Source organism: Dromaius novaehollandiae, chromosome 1 (assembly GCF_036370855.1).
Source record: "Dromaius novaehollandiae isolate bDroNov1 chromosome 1, bDroNov1.hap1, whole genome shotgun sequence".
In the NCBI taxonomy this organism is placed as follows: Eukaryota; Metazoa; Chordata; class Aves; order Casuariiformes; family Dromaiidae; genus Dromaius; species Dromaius novaehollandiae.
In genome coordinates this window covers 218,408,489-218,430,371 of record NC_088098.1, presented here as the reverse complement: position 1 = coordinate 218,430,371, position 21,883 = coordinate 218,408,489, and the positions used below count along the sequence as shown (strand labels likewise).

The following is a 21,883-nucleotide window of genomic DNA, read 5'->3' as shown; positions in this document are numbered from 1 at the left end:
TAGTGATACATTTTCTACTGGTACTGGCATAAGTTTGTTATCTCCAGGTATACTACAGGCCAAAAAAAAAAAAAAAAAAAAAGAAAAGCAAGAAAGAAGAACTATTGCAGCTAACTAACTTCCTGGATTAAGCGTGTTCAAAGGTGTGGAGCAGCTCCCATAGAAGAGGAAATGTATATACTAGGACTCATCAGCTTTGAAAAGAGACAATAAAACCGTATCAGAAAGGTCTATAATTTAATAAAAGAGGAGGAGATACATAAATCCATGAAAATATCAGATGGTAGATTTAAAACAAATAAAAAAGTACTTTTTCAAAGAGATCATAATTAAATTACGGAACTCATTGCCACTGGATGTCATGGGGGCAAGAAGTATAATTAGGTTCAAAAAGGTATTAGACAATTTCATGGATGAGAAGTTCATCGATTTCTATTAAACATGATGGCCACGATGCAGCCTCCTATTCAGGAAGCCTCTAAACTGAACTCTAGAAGCTGGGAGGTGTGCCAGGGGAAGGATTAATTATAAATAACCTTCCTAAATGCCCATTACTGGCTGCTGTTCAAGGTAGGATGGCAGGCCAGAGGGACCTTTAGTTTCATCTGGCTGAGATGTTCTCATGGTCTTCAGAGCAAACAAGCTTTAGCCAGAAAACGACAGCTTTAGGTTGGAAATTGAAAGCTGCATCACATCTGGCCACAGTGAGAGCAAAACTCAAGCAGGTTGTGATGGGTTCAGAGCAACTGAGATGCCAAGTGTAGCGGGAAAGCAGGGATGCAGCCTCGGAGGCAGCAGAGAGAAGAGGGAGTAGCCTTCAGCAATGGAAAAGGCTGCTGCAGAGAAGGGAATAACCATTTACCCATGCCTGTGGGGCTAAGACGAAGTGTCATGGGCTGAGCTGCCAGGGGGAAGACTGAGGTTAGACAAGGGGCAGGCAGTGAAAGCGTGGAGCAGGTTGACATGGGCATGGAGTTTCCATCACAGAAGGTTTTTCTGAACATCTCTCAGTAATGTTTTCAGCTGAGTCAGTCCTGCCTCAGGGCAAAGGCACAGCCTCCCCCTGCCAAAGCCCCTTCCAGACCTGTTTTTCCATGCTTCTCAAGAAAGGTATGACCAGAAATCTCTCTGAACTCATCTAGTCTGTGGAAATGAGATGCTACCTTGTTCCCTGCTCTACTCATAGTCTAGCTGCATGCATGTGTTCATCTTTCGTGTACCCTGGCACCTTTAGTTTCTTTCCTTTGAGACTCTGCCATCATGTTACTGTACGTGTCAGGCAGTTTCCAGCATGGTTAGTCCGGCCTCCTGCACTAGGAGGTTGGAGACAAACTGTGCTGAGCAAGCCCTTGTCTGTGCACGTGAACCCAACGACCCAGTCTGCAGTGAAGCCTTACCCTTAGGAACCGCCAGAGAGAAAATTTCCCCTCATTACCTATACTGCATTTGCTGAACTGATCAACTATTTCTGTCCTAAACGTTGTGGTTGAGGGTCCTCTCAAGACCAGCGTGCTGGGAAGCTTGGCAGTACACGCTTGTGCGGTGAGAGAGCCTGTGCGGTGTCTGCTGGGAGAAGGGAGAGGCTGGGAGATGGAAACGACTGCCAGGGGTTATCTAGCAGACCCATGTCTGAACAAGAAAAAGAGTTCAGGCTTCCGGCAGGCAGTATAAAATGGCTAATAGTAGTCTTGTTTGAATCACTAGAGACTTTAAGATACTCCATAGTATGCCTATTGTATAGTGTAAGATTGATTCATTTTGCACCAGATGCTCTTGAAATCTTATGACTCCCGCTGATTCATGTCTCAAGAACCACCCATATGCACCGAGCTCCCTGCAGTGATGTTTTCAGTGTTCCCACCAAATTATTCTTGCTGGTTTTCTGCTTAATCCTGTTTCCCAGAAGCATAGGTACTGCATGCATCTAGAGAGAGATGTGAGAATCTGTCCATCTATTTTCCCATTTAAACAGAACTGTTTTCCCAGAACCACAAATCAGGGGGAGCACAGACCCTACTTGGCACACAGCAATCTATTTGCTGGAAATGTTTATAATTTGAGCCTAAGCCAGCCCAAATCATATTTACAGTACAGGCCAGAGTTCAGTGTGTGACTGCTGATAGGAATGTGAGAAGGGATGGTGAGGAGGGAAGGGGAAGGTGGGGGCATGGTCCTCCCAGGCAAAAGCCTTTAGAAGACACTGTTCAAAAAATTCTCATAACATTCAGGAAGCTGCTCAATGGAGATATGCAAATAAAGACTAAGGAAATGTTTTAGTGAGATCCAGAAGAACAGCACCACTGCCACCTGAAATCACCACATGAGACCTCGGCACCAGCCTGTTTTCACTTCTTTCTCCTGGTGAAGGATGCTTCAGGGGTGGGTCATGGACTGACAGGGAGCCATGTCCCTGCACAGAGCTGACCTGAAAGGTGAGGCTGCAATGCTCAAACCCAGAGCAAAGCCTGCTGCTGTGGTTTCCCTTCTCTCCAGCCAAGAAGTGTCCCAAAAGGTTGCCCTAGACTTTGTAGGTCCAGGGAGGGAGAGAAAGAAAGGCAGGGAGTATTGCTCATCTTTGTCTATTCAAGAAAATTGTTTATATGCAGTTTTCTTTGGCCACAGACATTGTGTTCAGCTGGACAAAAGTAGCCCAGCTTCCTGAAAGGTGACATTACAGCACAAGAGAGACGTCGTCTTCTCATTGGCAGACTGTCCCTCCAAATTGCCACCAAAGCAGCAGCCAACCCCGTTGGCACCGGCAGCTCCAAACAGTGATGCAATGTTTTTCAAAGTCAGATGCCTACTGACGGTCAAAAAACAGCACTGAGGATAAGAGCTCAGCAAGACCTGGACACAGACCAGCTGCTTTAATGAAACATCCTCTGAAGGACAGCATAACTCTAGAGCCAGGATAGCTTTCCTGCTTGGGTATCTCACTTGGCCCTTAGAATCAACCCCCCTGCAGAGCTCCGAGCATGAGGTTGTAGCATCAAGGGAAGGAGAGGTGGGTTAAACATCTGAGATCCAGCTATTGCTGCTGATCCCCATCACATATGACTTTAGGATTGTGGTGGAGTTGGTGGGCTTGGGTTTACATTCCCGGCTTAAGAAGGTGGATGGTGTTGTTAGATGCTGGAGAAGTGTGCCATGGTGCTGGGCTTTGATTTGTGGTGGGAGAGATGTGCTGTAGAAGAATGGAGAAGGGAGGCTTTGGGTCAGCCTCTGGTTTGGTTTTGCAGTAGGTGCATGACAGACTTAAGAGAAATGGGGCAGGGCTCAGGTTGGGGGCAGCTGTACATCTGTATGGAAGAGGGGAGGACAGGCGAGTCCATCGGATCAGAACCTAGACCTGAAGATGGTTTTTGCTGCAGGTACCTCATCTGCACAATCCTCTGCGAATCTCACTGCTTCAGCTCTGGAAGGGCCTTATTGCTGTGCCTGGTGTTAACAGCAGGTCTCCACACACTATGTATGAGATGTCTAAGCCACCTGTGAGACTTCTGGCACATACTGAAAGGCAGGATCAAGAGGTCAAGCCCTGTTCCGGCTCCATGTAGTTATTCCTGTGCAGTGCTTCCAGGCATTGCTAGCTTCCAAAATGCAGAATTCCCTCCTGGCTCTGGTCCCATGCTGAATGCCCTGCTAGAAAAGCACTGTTCAGTAGCCTGTGGTTAAAACCCTCCCAGACTCTCCCAGATTCTGTAACACAGCTGACTTTCCATATTTAGTATTCATGGTGTTAATCTCAGTTTAGGATCAGCTGGTGTCTGTGCATCAGACTTCAATGGAGGTGATCCCACCTACACCACCAAAGGCTTTGCACATACATTTTTTTCATGCGAGTGACTGTTAGGCTTCTGTGGATTTATGCTCAGATCTGGGAAGTAGCAAAAGACATGGTTGTGTGTCTGAAATCCAAAACTATATATAAAGAAAATCCTTATTCAGTGGTTGCTAAGAAAAATCAGACATCTGCTGGAGCACCACGGTTTCTGGCTTTAGCTATATCAGTTTATGAACAAAAAGGTGACCTCGACACAAGGCTTGGTTGAAATTATAAAAGCATACAGTTTCTTTCCAGCATGATCTTCTACAGGGAACAGAACAGTTAAACCTGTACAAAGCACTTTTAAACCCATACAGCTATAATTCTTTCACAGGCCAAATCGCCTGGACTGTTTCAGTAGAAAAACAGTGTCTTTAATTGGAATCATCGTAAAACGCCTGGGTAAAGTGAAGCGGTGTCAAGCAATTTCCTGTGCTGCCATTAGTGACAAACAGAAGATCCTCTGTCACCAGCGTACCGTTCTGCAGAAGTGAATGAGCTCTTGTCTGGGCAAACATTGACATATTTAACGGCTGACTAGGTGCATCGGGTAAATAATACAATGAGAAGATTCAGAAAATGCAGAAAGGACAGGGAGTCCTGTCGTAAAGGCAGCAAACTCACTGCCTGTAGCATGCAGGGTGGAAAATCAAACAATCTGAGAGAAATCTGCAAACATCACAAAGCCGTGTATCTCATTTTCCTGTATTAAGTGAAGCTGGTAGATAGAGGTGATTCAGAGGCAACAGAGGGGTGAATGTAGGTCAGCGTGACCTGCCTATAATTTGCTAAAACACGAGCTTAAAGCAGCGTCATGAACAACATGTCCCAAACCTCCGCCAGCAGAGCAGCGTTGCCTGAAGGCTGTAAATAACAGCTGGGATGCAATATGTTTACTTTGATTGGGAAGAAACTTCAGGGCAAAGATGAAAAACTGACTGTCATGGGCATTGCCTGCGTGTGATCTCAATGGGAGCAGTGCCTGCTCCGGAGCCTGAGAGGTGTGTGCCGTGGCCAGGTGACACAGGGAGCCTAAGGTTCCTACGGGGGGACCTTGACCGAGTGCCTAAATCTGGGTCAAATGAATCCGAGGTGCTTGCTGGGACTGGGAAAAGGCACGGCCTACTCTGCAGGAGGCTTTTCTTTTTACAAGGAAAAAAGTATGGAGCAAATTAATTAACTCAAAGGGTTTCCAAATTGTTGGCTCCAGCTGAATCAAAGTGGTCAGATCATGGTACATGCATTCTGCAGGATTTCACATTTGTCTTTATTCCATGTCTCAAGGTTTAAAGAGAATGAAATTCTAAATATCATTTTGAAAAGGCTAGAAAGACTTGGGGTTTTGATCTCATTAACATATTTTGCATTCTGCAGGTTGAAATAGGTTCACTCTAATAAGGTCAAATATGTCAATTAACTTTTATCAGTCTGCTATAATGTCTCTGTGTTTCAGGTCATCCTTCTGCTGTGGTTTTGCATAGCAACAACAGCAAGGCCTGATGCTCCATGCTAAAACATACATATGCAAAAGCTAAATAATTGCAACTACCCATTTTCAACCTTTCAACTGTCTCCCAATATTTGTGCTGAAAGGGAGTATAACTGGTGAGATGGGTTAACGTGGTCTCTCAAAAAGCAGAGCAGCTGTCATATTTATGTCATGATTTTAAGAAGAAATCACGCTCAGTGTCTCTGTAACAACAGCAAGGAAATGAAAACAGATCTATGAGGAGATACGTTAACATTACATTGCTATTCTGCAATTACTTTTTCAAATTAAATCACTGTGACATAATCAAACTGGTCAAAATTCAATCTGGCAGTTGAGCAAATGTTATCATATGACTGCTTTCAAACAGAAATGAGGGAAGAATAAGCAGATTTGAGAACTGAAATCTGAATAACTCCGAAGTTGAGTGAAGTCGAAATCTTGTTGCTGCGCAAGCATATACAATTTTTTTTTGTTTGTTTCACAGACAAGTTACGCATGTGAAAGAGTTTCTCAAAGAGATGTGGTGGAAGCAGAGCCAATAATAAACACCAGCCATAGGAGAAAGATCAGTGTAACTAGAGATGTAATTCAAAGGATTGTGGGGAAAATTTCCATTAGAATTTGCACTCATAAATCTTCCAGTTCATTTGAGAATAAAATATCCTCTGGAAGCGATTTTGTAACCAATTGCTCTTTGGTCAAAATGGTTTATGGATCTCCTGCAGAGGTGTTTGATGCTCCTCCTGACGACCATCAGCACACAGAGGACACAGGCGAGGTGTTTCCCCAGCCTGTGCATAAGCACCATGCTAGTCACTGGGGGAAAAGGGGGAAGAGGAGGAATCAGAGACCATCAATGAGAGAGGTGCCGGTTTCATGCTCCAAGATGCATGTCCTGGGATGTCCTGCATCATCTCAAGGTTAGAATGTGAGACGGCACAAGAACTGCAGGACCTGCTTTAACATACCGTACTCAGGTCCCGCAGGCCACTGGCCTTTATGCCACCGCTGCGTTCTGATACAAATGTAAATCTTTAAAAAAGAGTATTTAATGAGGCAAGAGTCTGAAAGGACAATGAAGGTATTTTTGGATAAAGTCATCACTCTTACTTTCTCCATTAACAAGGTTAGGAGGAATTAAGTATTTCTCAGAGGTCATTACTCTGACGAAATGACTGAAGGCCACTGAGTTAAGGACACACAATTCCACTGACCGAACTTCATTGAGGAAGAAGGCATTGTAGGCACTGAAGGCAATTTCCACAGAATTAAACCAATCCATGCTCAGCGTGGTTCATAGTATCAGGAAAGGTAGGACTGGATCTGTGAGGACTTGCATGAAGGCAAAATGCATCTGGGTGCATGTAAGCTTCTCGCCACCCTTGAAATACAGAGTCTGTAGAGTTTCTAGCAAGTTTAGGGCTGAGAGCCACAAGACTCATGGTGTATAACCGAGGTGCCGAGAAGAGGAGGACACAAGATCCATCCCCTTGTGACAGTGGGCTCCCAGGCATGGCCTGGCCGTGTCCACCACGATCCAACAGGTTAGCCTCAGCAGCCCCCTGCCTCATTTTCTCCCACAGCTAGAGAGTAGGATTGCTCAGCAAATCCTTGAAACCAGCCTATCATAGCCCACCATCTGACTGATGACATTGAGCTTCTTGAGAGATACCTGTGGGTCAAGACCTGAGCGTTTATTCATGCATGATCTAGACAGCTCTAAAACACCTCCAATGGATCAGAAAGAGGAGGAAGAACTTTGGAGCTCTGTAGAAGAGTCACTCCTGGTTCTGCTGGTTAAGATCTAGCACAGGGTGGATTTTAAGATTATGAGTTATCTAATAGGATGTGGGTTTGGGGGTGGGATTTAATTTGGGGTTTCCTTGCCTGAGCCCACAGAGCAGCTCAACTCACCAGAGAGCAGATGTGCTCTACTGGCTTCACTGACTGCACTGACTAGACGATCTCTGACTGTCATGGGAGCTTAAACCCCTGGCCCATATGTGGTCCTAAATTTGGGTCTCTGGATACAGTGCTGAGTCTAGGGAAATTCAGACTTCGTTAAGAGAAGTTTGATTTCTGGAGTTATTCCTCATTACTTTGAAAAGCTGTGTTCCCTTTTATGGTGTCTCAGTTTAAAACATCTAGTTCATTTTGAAAACATTGGCCTCAAATATGATCTATTTCATTCCCAAGGCTGAGATTGATGTAGGAAATCTGCCTGCGTGCAGCTAAACGCCGTTCTTTCTGGCAATGTGCAAACATATGGATGTGGAGGAGTAAACAGAGGGTTTCATGAGTTTAAACCGGGTCAGAACATGAAACCATGTCCAATTCCAAAGGAAAAAACAGGCATTTTCCCAATGAAACATAAATGAACATTTAACCCTTCTCATGAATGTTCCATTCACATGGATTTACTCCAAAATTCCTTGAAAGTTGACAGGACCTCATGATTCTGAAATCCCAAGATGCATAAAAAAAAGTTGGATAGTTGCTACCAAAAATAATTTTAGAAATCCCCCAAGTATCTTGACAGTGTGTATCAGAGTAGTCCAAATCTGACCCAGTTTCAGAGCTTGTCTATGGATTAACAGTAAAGTCAGAAGCAGGATTTCACATACTGCAGAACGGATGAAGTTTTACCTGTAAGCAAGCTCTGCTGCTGTATAGAGCCTTTCCCTTTTCCTGGAAGAAAACTTCGGTGAAATTGCTTGATACAAAAAAAACGGGCAGATCTGTTCTGAGCATCGTGCATGATTAGCTATTTCAGTAAAAAAGTTGCAGTTTTGATTAAAATGTGGAATTGTACAAAATGCAAATGTTAACCAGAATAAGAAGCAAGTGAGGAAATGATTTACTTTTACATCCCCATACGTCTTCAGAGCTATTGCACTGACCAGGGTACATACACTGGTGTGAAGCGGAAGGTGACAACTTACACTTTTATTGGCAAGAGGGAATTTTGTCAAGGCAAAATACTATGTAGGTACAGGGCCGAGCAAATGCAGATAAGAGAAAGGGAACAACAGGTGGAAAGCACCTGTAGAAAAATTGGAATGCGCATTATTACTTATGGCGCCATCAATAGAAAACCAAACACAGAAAAATAAATAGTAAACATTAGGAAGCCTGATGGTCCTGTCAATTATTACATGAAGCTAGCAAATTGCCATGACTCAGAGACAGCTGGAAAATAGCCAGGTTTAGGGGGAGCTGCACGTATTGCGAATGCATGCAAGCCTCAGGATGGCATATTTCACGTTCAAACCTAAACTAACAGTCAGCAAAGTACCTGACCAAGTCACTCAGTGAAGGTGGTGAGATGGTTTTGGGACAAATACAACCACTGCTACAAATCTGGTTACTCAGCATCACGCAGGTGTTCTGGGAGTGAAATGCATTAGCTGCACGCTGTTCAGGAATGAGGGGCCATCGGCAGGACAGCTGGGGAAGCCCCATTTAATGCAGAATGGACAAACCATCTTATAGCCAATGTCTGGAAGCAGAGGCAAGGGCTCCCTGGGCTCTGTAAGTTAGAGCCCCAGCATCACCCAACATCGCTTAGCTGGAATGAATGAAGTCAGTTTAACCCAGCTGTCAGTTTAACCCAGCTGTGGTTTTTGGCTTTGGGGCAAGAGCTTCTAAACAACCAGCAGATCTGTCAGCAGCTGACATGCATCAACCTCAAAGCAGCTCAGGGAACTGTTCCGTGCCACCCACAGGCAATTAGAGCAATTAGAGCAAACTATTCCTCACAGCATGCCCAGTCTGACTCACTGAATTTGGCAAAATGTTCAAGGAGGAGTTAAGCTATTTCTTCATTGATTCACTCAGCAACATGGATGTGCTGCACGTGCAGTCTGATACTGCTGAGAGTTCAGGTCTCCGTTGTTAGGTCCCCAGCTTCTAACCTCTCACTGGCAGATCAAAGCAGCTTGGCAATTTCAGCAAGAGAATGCAAACGTCCTGCTACTTTTCTTAGCTTTGTCTCCATGGTACCAGTCCGCCCTTTGGGAACGCTGACTGTGACGGCTTGCTCGTCTGTGAACATCTGAGCACTGGCCATCACCGCAGTGGTCAAACTGGGCCGTTTTGCAATATCACAGTCATCTGTTACTCATCTGATTCAGCTGCATGCTGGGCTGAAATTGCTTACTGTGGTGCATCCCAGAGAAGTTATATGTGAGCGTGGCATAATGGGACACAATGGGATGAGATAAGGAAGCATAAACCTTGGGCTGAAGCTCATGACCGCCTTCCAGGAGGTAAGAGGGAGCAGACTGCTGTGTCCCTTGCTAATTCTCCTACTAACAGTGGCACAAGCAGACACTGGAATTAAAGCTGGGCAAAAACACTGAATATTCTTTTAACAGAGAACAGAGAGCGACCCAAACTTCTGAAGGACTAAAACTTGATACAGAGCTGCAGCAAGCCACAACTCAGTGGAGAAATGTTGATTTCTAACAGCTGTGCTTCTGGCTTTATGTAGACACATGCAAATTGCCTGCATTCAGACATCTGCTTTTCAGACACACCAGGAAAATGTCAGACTGGACCACGGATCCCAGAAAAAACACAGAGAGAATTCTAGCATTTCCCAGACATCAGGTCCAGAGTCCTTATGTCAAATGTTTCCAACTCAGGACACTCATATTCCCCCTGTAACCAGCTTTCTTTTTGCACTGAGCACATATTTGCTCTTGCAGACACCGTTCCCCTCTTACCATCTGGCTGAAATGAAACTTTGCAGCATGCACAGGAGCACCTATGTGTTCTTGTTGGTTTTACTGCCTGGTACCTCACAGTGAAAGTGCCTGAGAGGCAGTGGAAGAGACAGAGTGTTCCCTTTGCCTGGTGAAAATGAAGAACCCAGGTACCATTATCACAGAGCTCTTCCATGCTCACCAGCATAGTGCCACAGTACCTAATTCCCTCTCTGCAATGATTCGCCCCATTTGGATTCTTCATAACAGCAGCTAGGAGAGTGAGGAGAAACTCTCAGGACATTTGCCAAAAACCAGCCCTAGAGAGAAACACACCGATTTGTTCTGTGTACCAAAGTGCTCCAGCTCCAGCTCTCAGCACAGCCCTACACTGCTCGGCATGTCCCCAGTTTGCTGAAACCTGCTAAAAGCTGGTCAGGGCTTCCCAAACTCCAGTCTTGACCCTGCAGCTCTGCTTCACACAGCTGGACACCTACTCAGCCAAGTGCCTGCACTGAGATGGGCTGTTTCCTTTGCCTTCATCCCTCACCATCACAGGTCAGACAGCCAGGGGCCAGCGTGATCTCCAGCGTGCCGGTTTCTCTTTCTCCTCCTTTTTGCTCTGCTCCCTCTTTCTTGACCCATCAGCTACTGGGAGAAGGCAAAGGGCTGTGGAAACAGTGAGAGAGGTAAAAGGAAGTTTGAGAAGAGCAGGCCAAGTACTGAGGTTCAACTCTTCCCTGCCAGACAAGCAAGAGGGACTGAGTCCAGTAACAGCCACTATTTTCTGGTCAAACAACCCAGTTAGCAGCAGTGGGAGGCCAGATCAGAACAGCAGATTATCGTGGGAAGCTGGGAAGGTGGTTTGAACAAGATGAGCTGCCAGTCCCTGAGGGCGAGTGCACAGATCTGCACAGGGAGAAGAGGTCTGGGCATGCAGCAGCCCCTACCCTGGGCAACAGCAGCATGGCTGGGGGTGTAAAAATAGTGCTCTGCATGGCAGGAGGTGTTCGAAGTGCACTGAATGGCTCTTGCACCCAGGTTTAATGTGGAACCATACCTCTATGACAGACATCCTACTCTCATTTGAATTACACCTGGGGAGGTTGAGGAGGTTTTCACAATGTTCCCAGAGAGTTATGGGCAAAGGAGATGATATCACAAGACAGTAAAAAAACATACACTCCTCTTGCAGACCCCCCAGTGAGTTCGGACTCTATTTTTTTCACTCTTTGTGCCATAGGCCATTAGTTCCTGCCTGATCTCCACAAATGTAAAGACGCAAATCACTTTATTCATACAATGAAAGCTGAGGAGTCTCATATAAACACATAACTCTGGGAACTGAGGGTTTAATATAATCGACCGATGTAAGGATATTTGTAATTAAAAGCACAAGCCTGACGATACTGTTTGCATTTCTTCAGAGACTAAAACTGCTATTAGCAATACATCCCTTGACTACAATCTGTTCTCAGCAGAGAGACTCTGGTCTTCTCCCTCCATACCTGGAGGGAGTCCAGCTTCATGACCTGCCCACACCAGCTCTGCTCTCTTGCAGACTTTCTGAGAAGCAGGACATCCCAAAATGGGAGGTGGAATAACATGAATCACCACAATCCAGCCCTCCCTGGGGAGAAGAATGAGCTGTATCGCCAGAGGGTTGACAGGTTTGTCTGGGAAGTGAAGTAACATGAATGATTTTTTCCCAGAAAATATTCCCCATGAGCAACCAATCTGGAGAGGAAAGGAAGGAGACTGGCTTTGGTGTGTTGGCTCTCCAGGACTAGACCTGCTGTTGGGCCCCTCTCCAACGGAGCAGGGTGAGAATCCGCCTGCGGATCTGCTTGGTTTTCCAGCTGTAGACAAGCGGGTTCAGGACAGGTGGCACCAGGAGGTAGGCATCGGCCATGAGCGTGTGAGTGAGGGGGTGCAGGTGCTTCCCAAACCTGTGGATGATGGACAAGCCAATGAGAGGGATGTAGAAGACCAGGACAGCACAGAGGTGGGAGATGCAGGTACTAAAGGCTTTGGCTCGGGCTTCATGGGAGATGGTGTTCATGATGGCCCTGACGATCATCACGTAAGACAGGAGGATGGTCAGGGAGTCGAGGCCCTTGGTGAGTATCACTGCAGTCAGCCCGTACAAGCTGTTGACCCTGACATCTCCGCAAGCCAGCCTCAGCATGTCCTGGTGCAGGCAGAAGGAGTGTGACAGGAGCATGGACCTGCAGAAAGGGAGCTTCTTAATTAGGATAGCCACTGGGAGCACCACACAGACACCCCGCATGAGGATCACCCCTCCTGCCTTCATGATCAGGGAGCTTGTCAAGACAGAGGCATATTGCAAAGGGTAGCAGATAGCGCTGAAGCGGTCAAAGGCCATGGCGACCAGAACCCCGGACTCGATGGCGGAGAAGGAGTGGATGAAGTACATCTGGATAATGCACACATCAAAATGGAGGGACGTGGACTCAAACCAGAATATGGCCAGCATGGAGGGCAGTGTGGAGACAGACAGGCCCAGGTCTGCCACGGCCAGCATGGAGAGGAGATAGTACATCGGTGTGTGGAGACTGCGGTCTGTCTTTATGGTCCAGAGCAAGGTGCAGTTCCCCAAGAGCATGAGGAGGTACAGGGAGCTGAGAGGGAATGCTATCCAGCCAATGCTACTCATTGGCAGACCAGGAATCCCAGTGAGGATGAAGGTCAGGGGACTGAAACCAGTCTTATTGGAAGCGGACATCCCATGCACCAAGGGCCCGGAGCTCTGGCAGTCATAGAGCTTCCTGGAATAACAAGTGCTTTACAAAGCTCTGCCCACACACTGACTAGAGCCGGGCTGGAGAGACAGGTTTTCGAAACACCAGTGCAGCTGCCATCCGTGCCTCATCCATCACACCAAATCAAGGGACAGCGTTAGCAGATCAGACGCGGACCTCTGCAGCTCAGGCGCCTGTCCAGGCTGTGTGCAGCCCTGGGTAACGAGGGAAAGAACAGCACAGCATACGGTGGGTCTCTCCTAGTCATAGTCCCCGGCCTCTAAACATCTGGGGTTGCAGGACGCCTTTGTGCTCGGCCCTTTGGAGAGCTGGCTGAGGGCTTCTCAGCAGTGCAAGCAAGGCTCAACCTTGCTACGGCAAGGTGAGGGCCTGAGGCTGAGGTCCTCCTGCCTGCGGAAGGAGAAAAGGCGAGAGCTGGGACAGAGACCTGGGAGGTGAGTCCTAGGGAAGGGGCCTGCTTCTCCCACAGCCACCGTGGGAGCGGGAGCAGCAGGGGCAGCCGGGCAGGACGTTGGGAAGCTGCATCCCTGGCACCATCCAGGCACCCGCTCATCCTGCCACGGTGTGCAGGCAGCCGCAGTGCCCAGCGTTAGCAGAGGCAAAGTCGGTGCTGGTTTCTGCACAAGCTGGAGCAAGAAGTCGGGAGAAGAAAGGAAAGGGGGATGGAAAGCGAGAGAGACGCAGACAGGGAAAGGTCAATGTTTGTGCAAAACCACGTGCAGCCAGAACAGAGAGATAACATTTTGCTCCACGATGGGATGCAGAACCATTACACTTGGCTCTGTATTGATTTTTTTCCCTTTTTGTTTAATCACGGTAAGAATGTAAAATGTTTCAGGAGCTTTATCAGCTAAACCTGTAGGCTAATTGGCTAAACTAGCCCTGATGGAAGGAAAATGGATTTGTGGTTTTCAGCTGCCAAAAAGATTACATGGAAAGGAAGACATTCAAAGGCCTAACTATGACCTGAAGTGGTGCCTGAGGCCATTAGGAAACCTGACAGCAAATACTATCTCTTCATTTAACCTTTCTGGAAACAGCCTGCTTCATGGGCAGCTTCGCTGGCTGCCACGGGAGATCAGCTGCTCTGCACAGTGACTGGGAGACAGAGGCAAGCAGCTGGGGAATTTCCAAGGTAATTTCCATTTTTCTCAGGAAAAATTCCACACAGGCTTGTCAGCAAATGCAGTTAAATTTAGTGCGTGTTAAAAGTGCAGTCTAAACAGTCAGTGGTCAAAGCAGTGCATCCTCTGCTCTTGCCGTGGCAGATCAGGGAAAATGCGCCTGTCTCTATTCAGCAGGAAACAAACACATTTGCATCACTGAAAAGCACAAAGATTTGCTCTTAAGTATGTGTATACACACACACTCTTAGATCTTATCTACTATCCAAAAAAAAAAGCCCTCGAGATTTTGCAGGAGCAAGGCACCATTCTGGGAGAGCTGTTGGCTCTCCTCGCGCCTGCAAATCGCCCTACTCACAACGAGGTGCTGTTCTCTCCCAGCAGCACAGGGTAGATAAGGTAGATAAGGACCTAAAGGACAAAGCTAAGGAGTTAAACACCCCTCTTTGCTCCTGGGGGGAGCAAATTCATTGTACAAATAAACTTACACATCCTATTCGCAGAGCACTTGAGGGAATGAAGGAAGTTTATAATCATCGATCAAGATCAGTGTTTAGGAAGGCTTTTCAGATCAAGACCATCTGCATAGATGGGATCAAAACTAAGATATAGTAAAGCAACTTTCTGTCTTAGCACTTTTCTAACATGCTGGTTCTTTGCTTCTGCCAGAGACTGCTGAAATTTCTCATGTTGATTCAGGCCCTCAAATAAATTGCCCTTCTTGGGGAAGAACGCATGTACTCTGTATTCTTCCAGCCATCCCCTCTGGTACTTACCCCAGACACAGCAGAGGACATGGGCAGCAACCCAGGGTCAGCCCTGGCTGTGCAATCTGCTGCAGACAGGCACTGGGCACAGTCTGCCTGGAAAGACGTATTTAACCAGCCAGACCAAACCACATGGGCTTCTCCGACACAGTGGGAAGTCACAGCTGCAGTCCTTGCTCCCCAGGGCTGTGAGCACCATGGGGCAACTTAGTGAGCATGATGGACAGAGCTCCCCATAAAGGGGAAGGAAGGACACGGGGTCCTGATGGTCACCCTGGTACAGACAAGAACTGGGGTCCTCATTACTGGGGAAAATATATATATATATCAGGCATTGCACAGGAAAAGGAAGTGTTAACAAGGAATGTTCAAAACAGAATAGCAGCATTTTCAGGCCTGTGCAGGCAGGAGCAGTTTTCCAGACATTTTGGCTGTTCTAGATACTTTCTGAAACATTCTTCCTTGGAGAATATCATTGCCTCTCTCCTGCCTGACGTTTGGAAGCTGCTTGCTGATAAATCAAGAGGCTGAAATCTACAGCATGGGCTTCCTAAAGCTAAACTGTGCTGTCCCAAGCAGCCTTTGTCAAGGCAAGACACTGTTTTACCACCAGTAAGCGATATTCTGACAGAAGGCGGCATATTTCCACCACTCGAGCAGCCCAGGTCCTCTGCGAGGTAACTCCTGCTGCAGCAAAAACCAGCAAGAGCCTTCAGCTGAGCAAGCATGGCAGTGTGGAAGGACTTACTGTGTCATTTTCCAGGTGAAATTCTGTCCCTTGCCAAACGTGCTTGAAAAATAAATAAACCATGACCATGGAAACTACTGAGTCAGACCTCCTGTAGAGCAGAAGCCAGGCACAATCTGGCTTGGTAATTCCTGCATGGAGATGATAATTTAAAACTAAATGAGGACGTACTGTTTAGAAAGTTATGGCATAAATATCACTCAGCTTCTGTGCTTTTCTAAGGATTATTTAACTACGGAGGTCAATTCAGGTGAGAGGTAGGTGCGCATTTCCACTAGCCTCCAGTGCTAGATGGTGGTTGCAGCTCCGCTTTTGTTAAACACGCGGGAGCTCCCGGAGGCTGGGTGTCCTGATGGACACCTGCATCAGCACTGGTTAGCTCTGGTCATGCCGCCTCCTAACTTCTGTGGCCCAGCAGGGCTTTGAATACCAAATACAGGCCCTGGGCCTCACACATCCACGTTGGCAAAGGTGCAGGTTCAGTTGAGAATACCAAAGCAGAGGGAGGCCAAGCTCAAGGGAAGGTCATGGCAGGGCTTTAGCTTTGCCTTTCCCTGCCCCATGCAAGCAGTGGACGTGAGTCCGGGGTCACTGGCCTCTCCTCCCCGGAGCAGAGGCATCCTGCGAGAGCCTGACAGCCTCCCTGGAGGTGCACAGTGCTCGCTGGCCCTGGCGATGCTCCTGACGGGTAGCAAAGACTGAGGTGTGAGGCTGGTCCGCTGACTGCAACTTGGGATAGGAGCAAGTGGTTTTAGTGAAATGGGAGCCAGAGTGCTGGGAAAGGAAGGGAAATTCGTCTCCTTTTTTGCCACAGGTGGGCATACAGCCATCTACCAGCATGTAGAGGAACATCTGCAGCGTTCCTCTAATGAACTCACAGAAGGCCCTGGCTCACTTGGCCCCAAGTAAAAGTGTCCATTGGGCACAGCAAAAACCACAGGGGCACGTGGGTCCGGGTGTAGGGGCACGTGTGTGCCTGTGCATGCATGTGCACGTGTGTGCATGCATGTCGTGGGCATGTGAGCATGCATGTGTGCATATGCAGTGGGTGTGTGGGTGCGTGGGTGCACATGAATGTAGCTGCAACCACGTGTGTGCATATACGTGGGTGTGCGGGTGCATGCCTGTATGTGTCTGTGTATGTAGGTGTGTGTACATATGCATGTACATGTCTGTCTGTGTGTGTGTGTGTGTAAACACCAAAACTGAATTTGCATTTGTCTCTAGACAAAGGCGACTGCATCTCTGGGAGTGCCCATGGGTATAAAGAGAGGAGCAAAAGTAGAATGTGTTTTTCCTAGAAAGGTAAAAAATGGGTAAAAACAAGAAGCTAGGCTGGGGAAGGGGATGTCTGTTTGTCTAAGCTGGGGCAGAGGATATGATAAAACTGGAGTGATTGGGAACTGGTTAAATACGGCATCAACAACCATATTGAATATATCAGGTGTGGACTTCACTGAGGCCTGGCAGTACAAAAGAAGGGAATAAAAGCAGTGAAGAAAAAAATGGCATTGAAGAAACAATGAATAAGGCAGCAGGGCCTGATCTTTCCAGGGGCTAGTGTGATTTCAGTTCCCCCTAGGCCTGCGTTAGGACCTCATGGCACTGAGCACCCTCCATAGATGCGCTCCTGGGGCTGAGAGGTGCATGGCAGGGCGGAGGAGCAGAACAGGATTTCTTTGTGAATGCATCCATTAAACGACCAAAGGTTTCTGTGGGCTGTGTGCATCCCTGAGTTCCCTTCTGCAACAGCAAAGGTTGCTCGGGGAGGTTTAAGCGAAGATGGAAAGTTGGTTTAGGGCTGTTGTGTTCATGGGTCCTGTCCAGAAAGAGGATCAAGGCTAGGGAAGGTCAGTGCTAGAAAGGGGGCTTGTAAAGAGGCCATTCAGATATCACATTAATATCAACATGGAAAAATGAATAGGAAACCTAAAAAGCACAAGCTGGGAGCACAGCAGCAGAGAGTGTTTGGGCGAGTGTCAAAGCCTCACTGGGGACAGAGAGTACCTGGGCTTGGCCACTGGAAATGACCCTAAGAGAGCACATCTCAGAAGGGTTTCCAACTGCAGAATGGTTTTCAGATGGACACCTACTTTCCCAAGGGCTGTTTGCCTCCAAAGTTATTCCCTGCCTGGAAGGAATAGAGGGCAGTGCATGCTGTACCCCTGCTAGCCCTGATCCAAAGCTCAGCCAAGGTAAAGGAGAAGTGCCTGGTGACACGGAAGCCCGTCTGCAGGGTGGTCGATGGCTCCCAGTGGGAGCTCCTGGGCTGTCTATGGGATCGTAACGGCCACCCAGTGCCTGGCCTGGGTCTGCGTCTCCCCCAGCCCTCTCTTGTGGCCAGTGGTTGTGAAAGGGAAACTCCACCATGCAAGCGAGACTGGGGGAACATGACACAGGGCCCATCATGGGACGCACCTGCCCTGCAGCATGGGAATATCCTTACGTATCCCTTACCTGCTGTCAACAGCAGCATCCCAGAACATCTCACTGGGGCCAGAGAAGGTGATGTGACCGTGTTTTTCATCACTAGCATCCTCTCCCTACATACTGGGGCTGAGCCTGGTTGAGCCAATGGACCCTCAGCATCTTCATAGCCCTTGGGAAGGCAACCCAGCACCGCTGGCTGAGGGCTGCTGGCAGAGCACAAATCTGAACCGCGCTGCAGAAGGTGTTTCAGTATCGTCAGCACTGGAGGCAGTGGTGGCTTGGCTAGAGGACTGCACTTTGCATGGCAAACGGGCTCTGCAGCTCAGTCTCCCCAGAGCTCAGCTTCATGCTGAGACACCCGGGTGCTTCCCCACAGCGGGCACAGGCTGCTACAGCGGTTTGGCCACGGGAAAGTTCCCGCCAGCACCTGCAGCGTTAAAGGAAACACCGAGAGCAGCGGAGATTTCCATCTGCTGCCACCAGCCCCACAGGGCTTTGCAACGCTAAAATACCGTAAATGCGGGGTGGGTGCACACACGGCAGGGTGGCTGCAGCAGCGTTTGCACGCACTCATCCCTCCCTGGGCCGTTTGCATCATTTGCAGCTGCCCGAGCAAGGTGAGTTTGCCGGAGGCCTTCACTAGAGAGCCTGAACAACGCCTGTTTGCGTCTGCCTTAGCCAAAGAAAGCCCTTAGCCCGAGTTCAACCAAAATAGCCATCACTTGGCTTTTTTTTTTTTTTTCCCAGTCAGTCCCTCCCTCCTCCTTTTTGGCAAACTAGAAAAAAAAAGTCTCATTTTAAATCGTTTCTCCTCCAAAAAGTCTGGTTTCATTTTCAAATATTTAAAGCTCTTTTTTTCCCCTCCTTTTAATTCTTCTCACTATTACAGCAGCAAACGACATTTAAAGTTAAACTCCTGGCAGTTTTGTTTCAGCTGTGTTGAAATGGAGTGTTCTGGCAGGTCAGAGGCAGCTCTCAGTTTTGAAAATGCTGCAGAGACCTCCCACAGCTTCAGAATCCCTCCTTTCCTGCTCCTGCCTCCCGTGCACAGTGACCCCAAGCAATGCATTTGAGCCCTTTCCCAAATCCCGGGTCCTCCAGGATATACTGCTGTCAAACACAGCACTCGGTCCTGCTAACAGCCTGTCTCAGCAGCATCTTACCATTTCCAAAGAGACAGCCAGGAATGGGGTCCTTTCCCCAGCTGGGATAACAAATGTGCAGTGTGAGGGGAGAGAAAAGCTTGTAGTAGAGGAGGAATGACAAATTCTGGAGTACACCCGTGCCGCTACTTGGCATCTGTCCGGGTGTGCTGCTGCCCTGGGTTAATGTTCGCAGGGAAGCGCCGGCGCTGCAGCCCCTGCACTGCCCTCCAGCTAGCAGGCTGCAAAGGTGCAGCCTGAGCCCCCACGACTCCCCAGGAGCCAGCGAGCGGCCGGCTTTCCTCTTCAGCAGGACTGCTGCACGCTGCCTGCATTTCTGCACCCTGGATAGCTGGAGAGCACCTCTCGGCAGAGGATAATCAGCCCGGGCAGAGCTCGCCATCACCAGGGCACGTCAGGGAGGCTCTGCATCCGCACACGGTGCTGCATGGTGCTCCCGGCACGCTCCCAGCCAGCGAGCCCGCTCCGACGTTATCAGGCCCTGCCGGGCTACGCACATCACCAAAAAAGCCCCCACCTATCCCATTCTTAATAGCCACTCGATCTGTAGATGCTTCTGGGCTGTTTTCAGTTTTTTCTCCATCCCTAACGGCTGGGTCAGGAATGTTTTAAAGGAAACGCTGAGCTGCATCTGCTGGCCCTAGCGAGGGGGCTTTGCTTTCTCGGCCCTAGCATACCCACGGAGCGTGTTAGGCAGAGCTTTGCAAATCAGATCATGCTTAACAGATGCATCTCCTGGGTGGCTCAAACCCCAGATTCATAAGGGGTCGGGCACAGTTGCACACAAAAGTACTCCTGAAACTAGGAAATAGGAGAGAAGCGACTGAACAGGGCTGGGGAGGTGGGGGGATGTCTTTGTATTGCTCCTGCTGGATCTTTTGTATTCCCACCAGCACCTCTGAAACTGGTGCCTAAGCAAGGGTGGCCTGGTTGCTTTGCGTTGTGAAATGGGTCGGGCATCAGGCAGTGGGTGCTATCAGACAGGCAGTGCTTCTGAGCAAACCAAGGTACTCATCTGTGTGGCTGGGTTAGGAACTGCCAGGAGCAGCCCTTTTGACCTTCTCCGTAAATAAATAATAGTAAGAGTCCTTTTTAGCAAGGAGTAGTAGTTTAACCTCTTGTCATCTTTGAAGAAATAGAGGCATGCAAAAATGGGAGTGAAGGCAGCTCTTTGGGCACCAGATGTAGAAAAAAAAGTTTGGCAAAAAAGGGGCAGATAATTTCCCAGTTTTGCTCTGCTCTGTGAAACTTTTGCATTCTGGACAGAGATTTGTGGACTTTTGCATTCTAGACAAAAATTACTATGAACCTATGCCACTTGATGAAGTACCTGAGCCTGCAATAAGGGTTGCCTCGAAAAGCCAAGATGTTCCTCCACAGCTGAGCCTGGGGGCTGTAGGACATGAGCATGGCTCAGATGATGCATCTGCAGGCCATCATGCTCCCGCTGACTGTTCACATCTGCTTCTTGCAGCACTGCCTCCCTGCAGGAGAAGATGCAGCTGGAGATGCAGCAGGATACTGGTCCCAGTGCCAACAGCAGCATCTTTCCCCCTCTCACTTTTCTCCTGAGGGGCATCCCAGGGCTCGAGCACAACCCACACTGGCTGGCAGCCCCCGTGTGTGCTCTGTACCTCTTGTCTGCTCTGGGGAATGGCACGGTCCTCTTTATCATACTGACAGAGCCCAGTCTCCACACCCCCATGTACCCACTCCTGCTCATGCTGGCTATGGCGGACCTGGGCCTGTCCACCTCCATCCTGCCAACAATGCTTGGGGTATTCCTGTCTAGCTCCAGAGAGGTCAGCTCTGATGCCTGCTTCTCTCAACTCTTCTTCATTCATGCTTTCTCCATCATGGAGTCCTCCGTGATTCTGGCAATGGCCTTTGACCGCTTTGTGGCCATCTGCTACCCCCTGAGATACAACTCCATCCTGACCAATGCCAGGCAGCTCCAGATCGGCCTTGCGATCGCGGTCCGGGCCACTGCTCTGCACATCCCCCTCCCTTTCCTCCTCCAAAGGCTGCCGTACCACCAGAGCAGTGTCCTGTCCCACTCCTGCTGTCTGTACCCAGATGTGATGAAATTGGCCCATGTTGGCTCCAGGGAGAGCACGTATGCTCCCTTCCTTGTGCTCAGCACCATGGGCCTTGACCTGGTGCTCATCGTCTTGTCCTACGCCTGGGTCCTGAGGAGTGTTTTGGGGCTAATCTTGATGAAGGAACATGTCCGAGTGCTGAGCACGTGTCTCTCCCACATCTCCGTGGTGCTGCTCTTCCACACTCCAATGCTGGCTTTGTCCCTCGTCAGCCACCTGGGCCTTCCTATTCCTGCCATCGTTCACAGCCTCCTTTCCTTCCTCCACTTCCTCGCCCCACCGGTCCTCAACCCCATGCTGTACTACATGAGAATGAAGGAGATACGGGAACAGGTTGCCAAACGGCTTCTGCAGGCGCAGGGGACCTGGGGGAGACACTGAGGGGGGACCAGCCTGGCACAAGGTGCACATGTGAGAGACAGTGAGCAGCAGGGCAGGGACGCATGGGCTGCTCTAACCCCGAACAGGGCACGAGTGGGGACACTGCGTTGCACGAGCTCCCTTGGCCCCTCTGCAGATGTTCAGCTTGGTGCATTCAGCAAAGGGACCTATTCCACCATTAGCGAAAAATCACTTCAGGCAAACAGAGCATCTCACTGTCCACGTTTGCAATGCCCTTGCATGGCTGGGTTAGCTCCTTTCCCTTCTCCCATGAGCAATCCTGGACCAGGGAGAGGTTGAGACTCCCCTTACAGGGCAGCTGCCCTGGTTGACTCAGTCGCCCACTCTGACATTTGTCACAGCT

The 21,883-nt window shown here is 48.7% G+C and overlaps 2 protein-coding genes across 2 annotated transcripts; one reads left to right on the top strand and one right to left on the bottom strand.

Annotated features, from left to right (window-relative positions):
• Positions 1 to 11,810: 11,810 nt before the first annotated feature.
• On the bottom strand, positions 11,811 to 12,770 carry LOC112995007 (olfactory receptor 51H1-like). The gene has a single exon (XM_026119703.2). It carries the CDS (start codon positions 12,768 to 12,770, stop codon positions 11,811 to 11,813), a length of 960 nt encoding a protein of 319 aa, XP_025975488.2.
• A 7,765-nt stretch (positions 12,771 to 20,535) lies between these two features.
• Positions 20,536 to 21,519, top strand: LOC112995002 (olfactory receptor 51G2-like). Its single transcript, XM_026119697.2, has one exon. The coding sequence runs from the start codon at positions 20,536 to 20,538 to the stop codon at positions 21,517 to 21,519; it is 984 nt and encodes a 327-aa protein (XP_025975482.2).
• Positions 21,520 to 21,883: the final 364 nt, after the last annotated feature.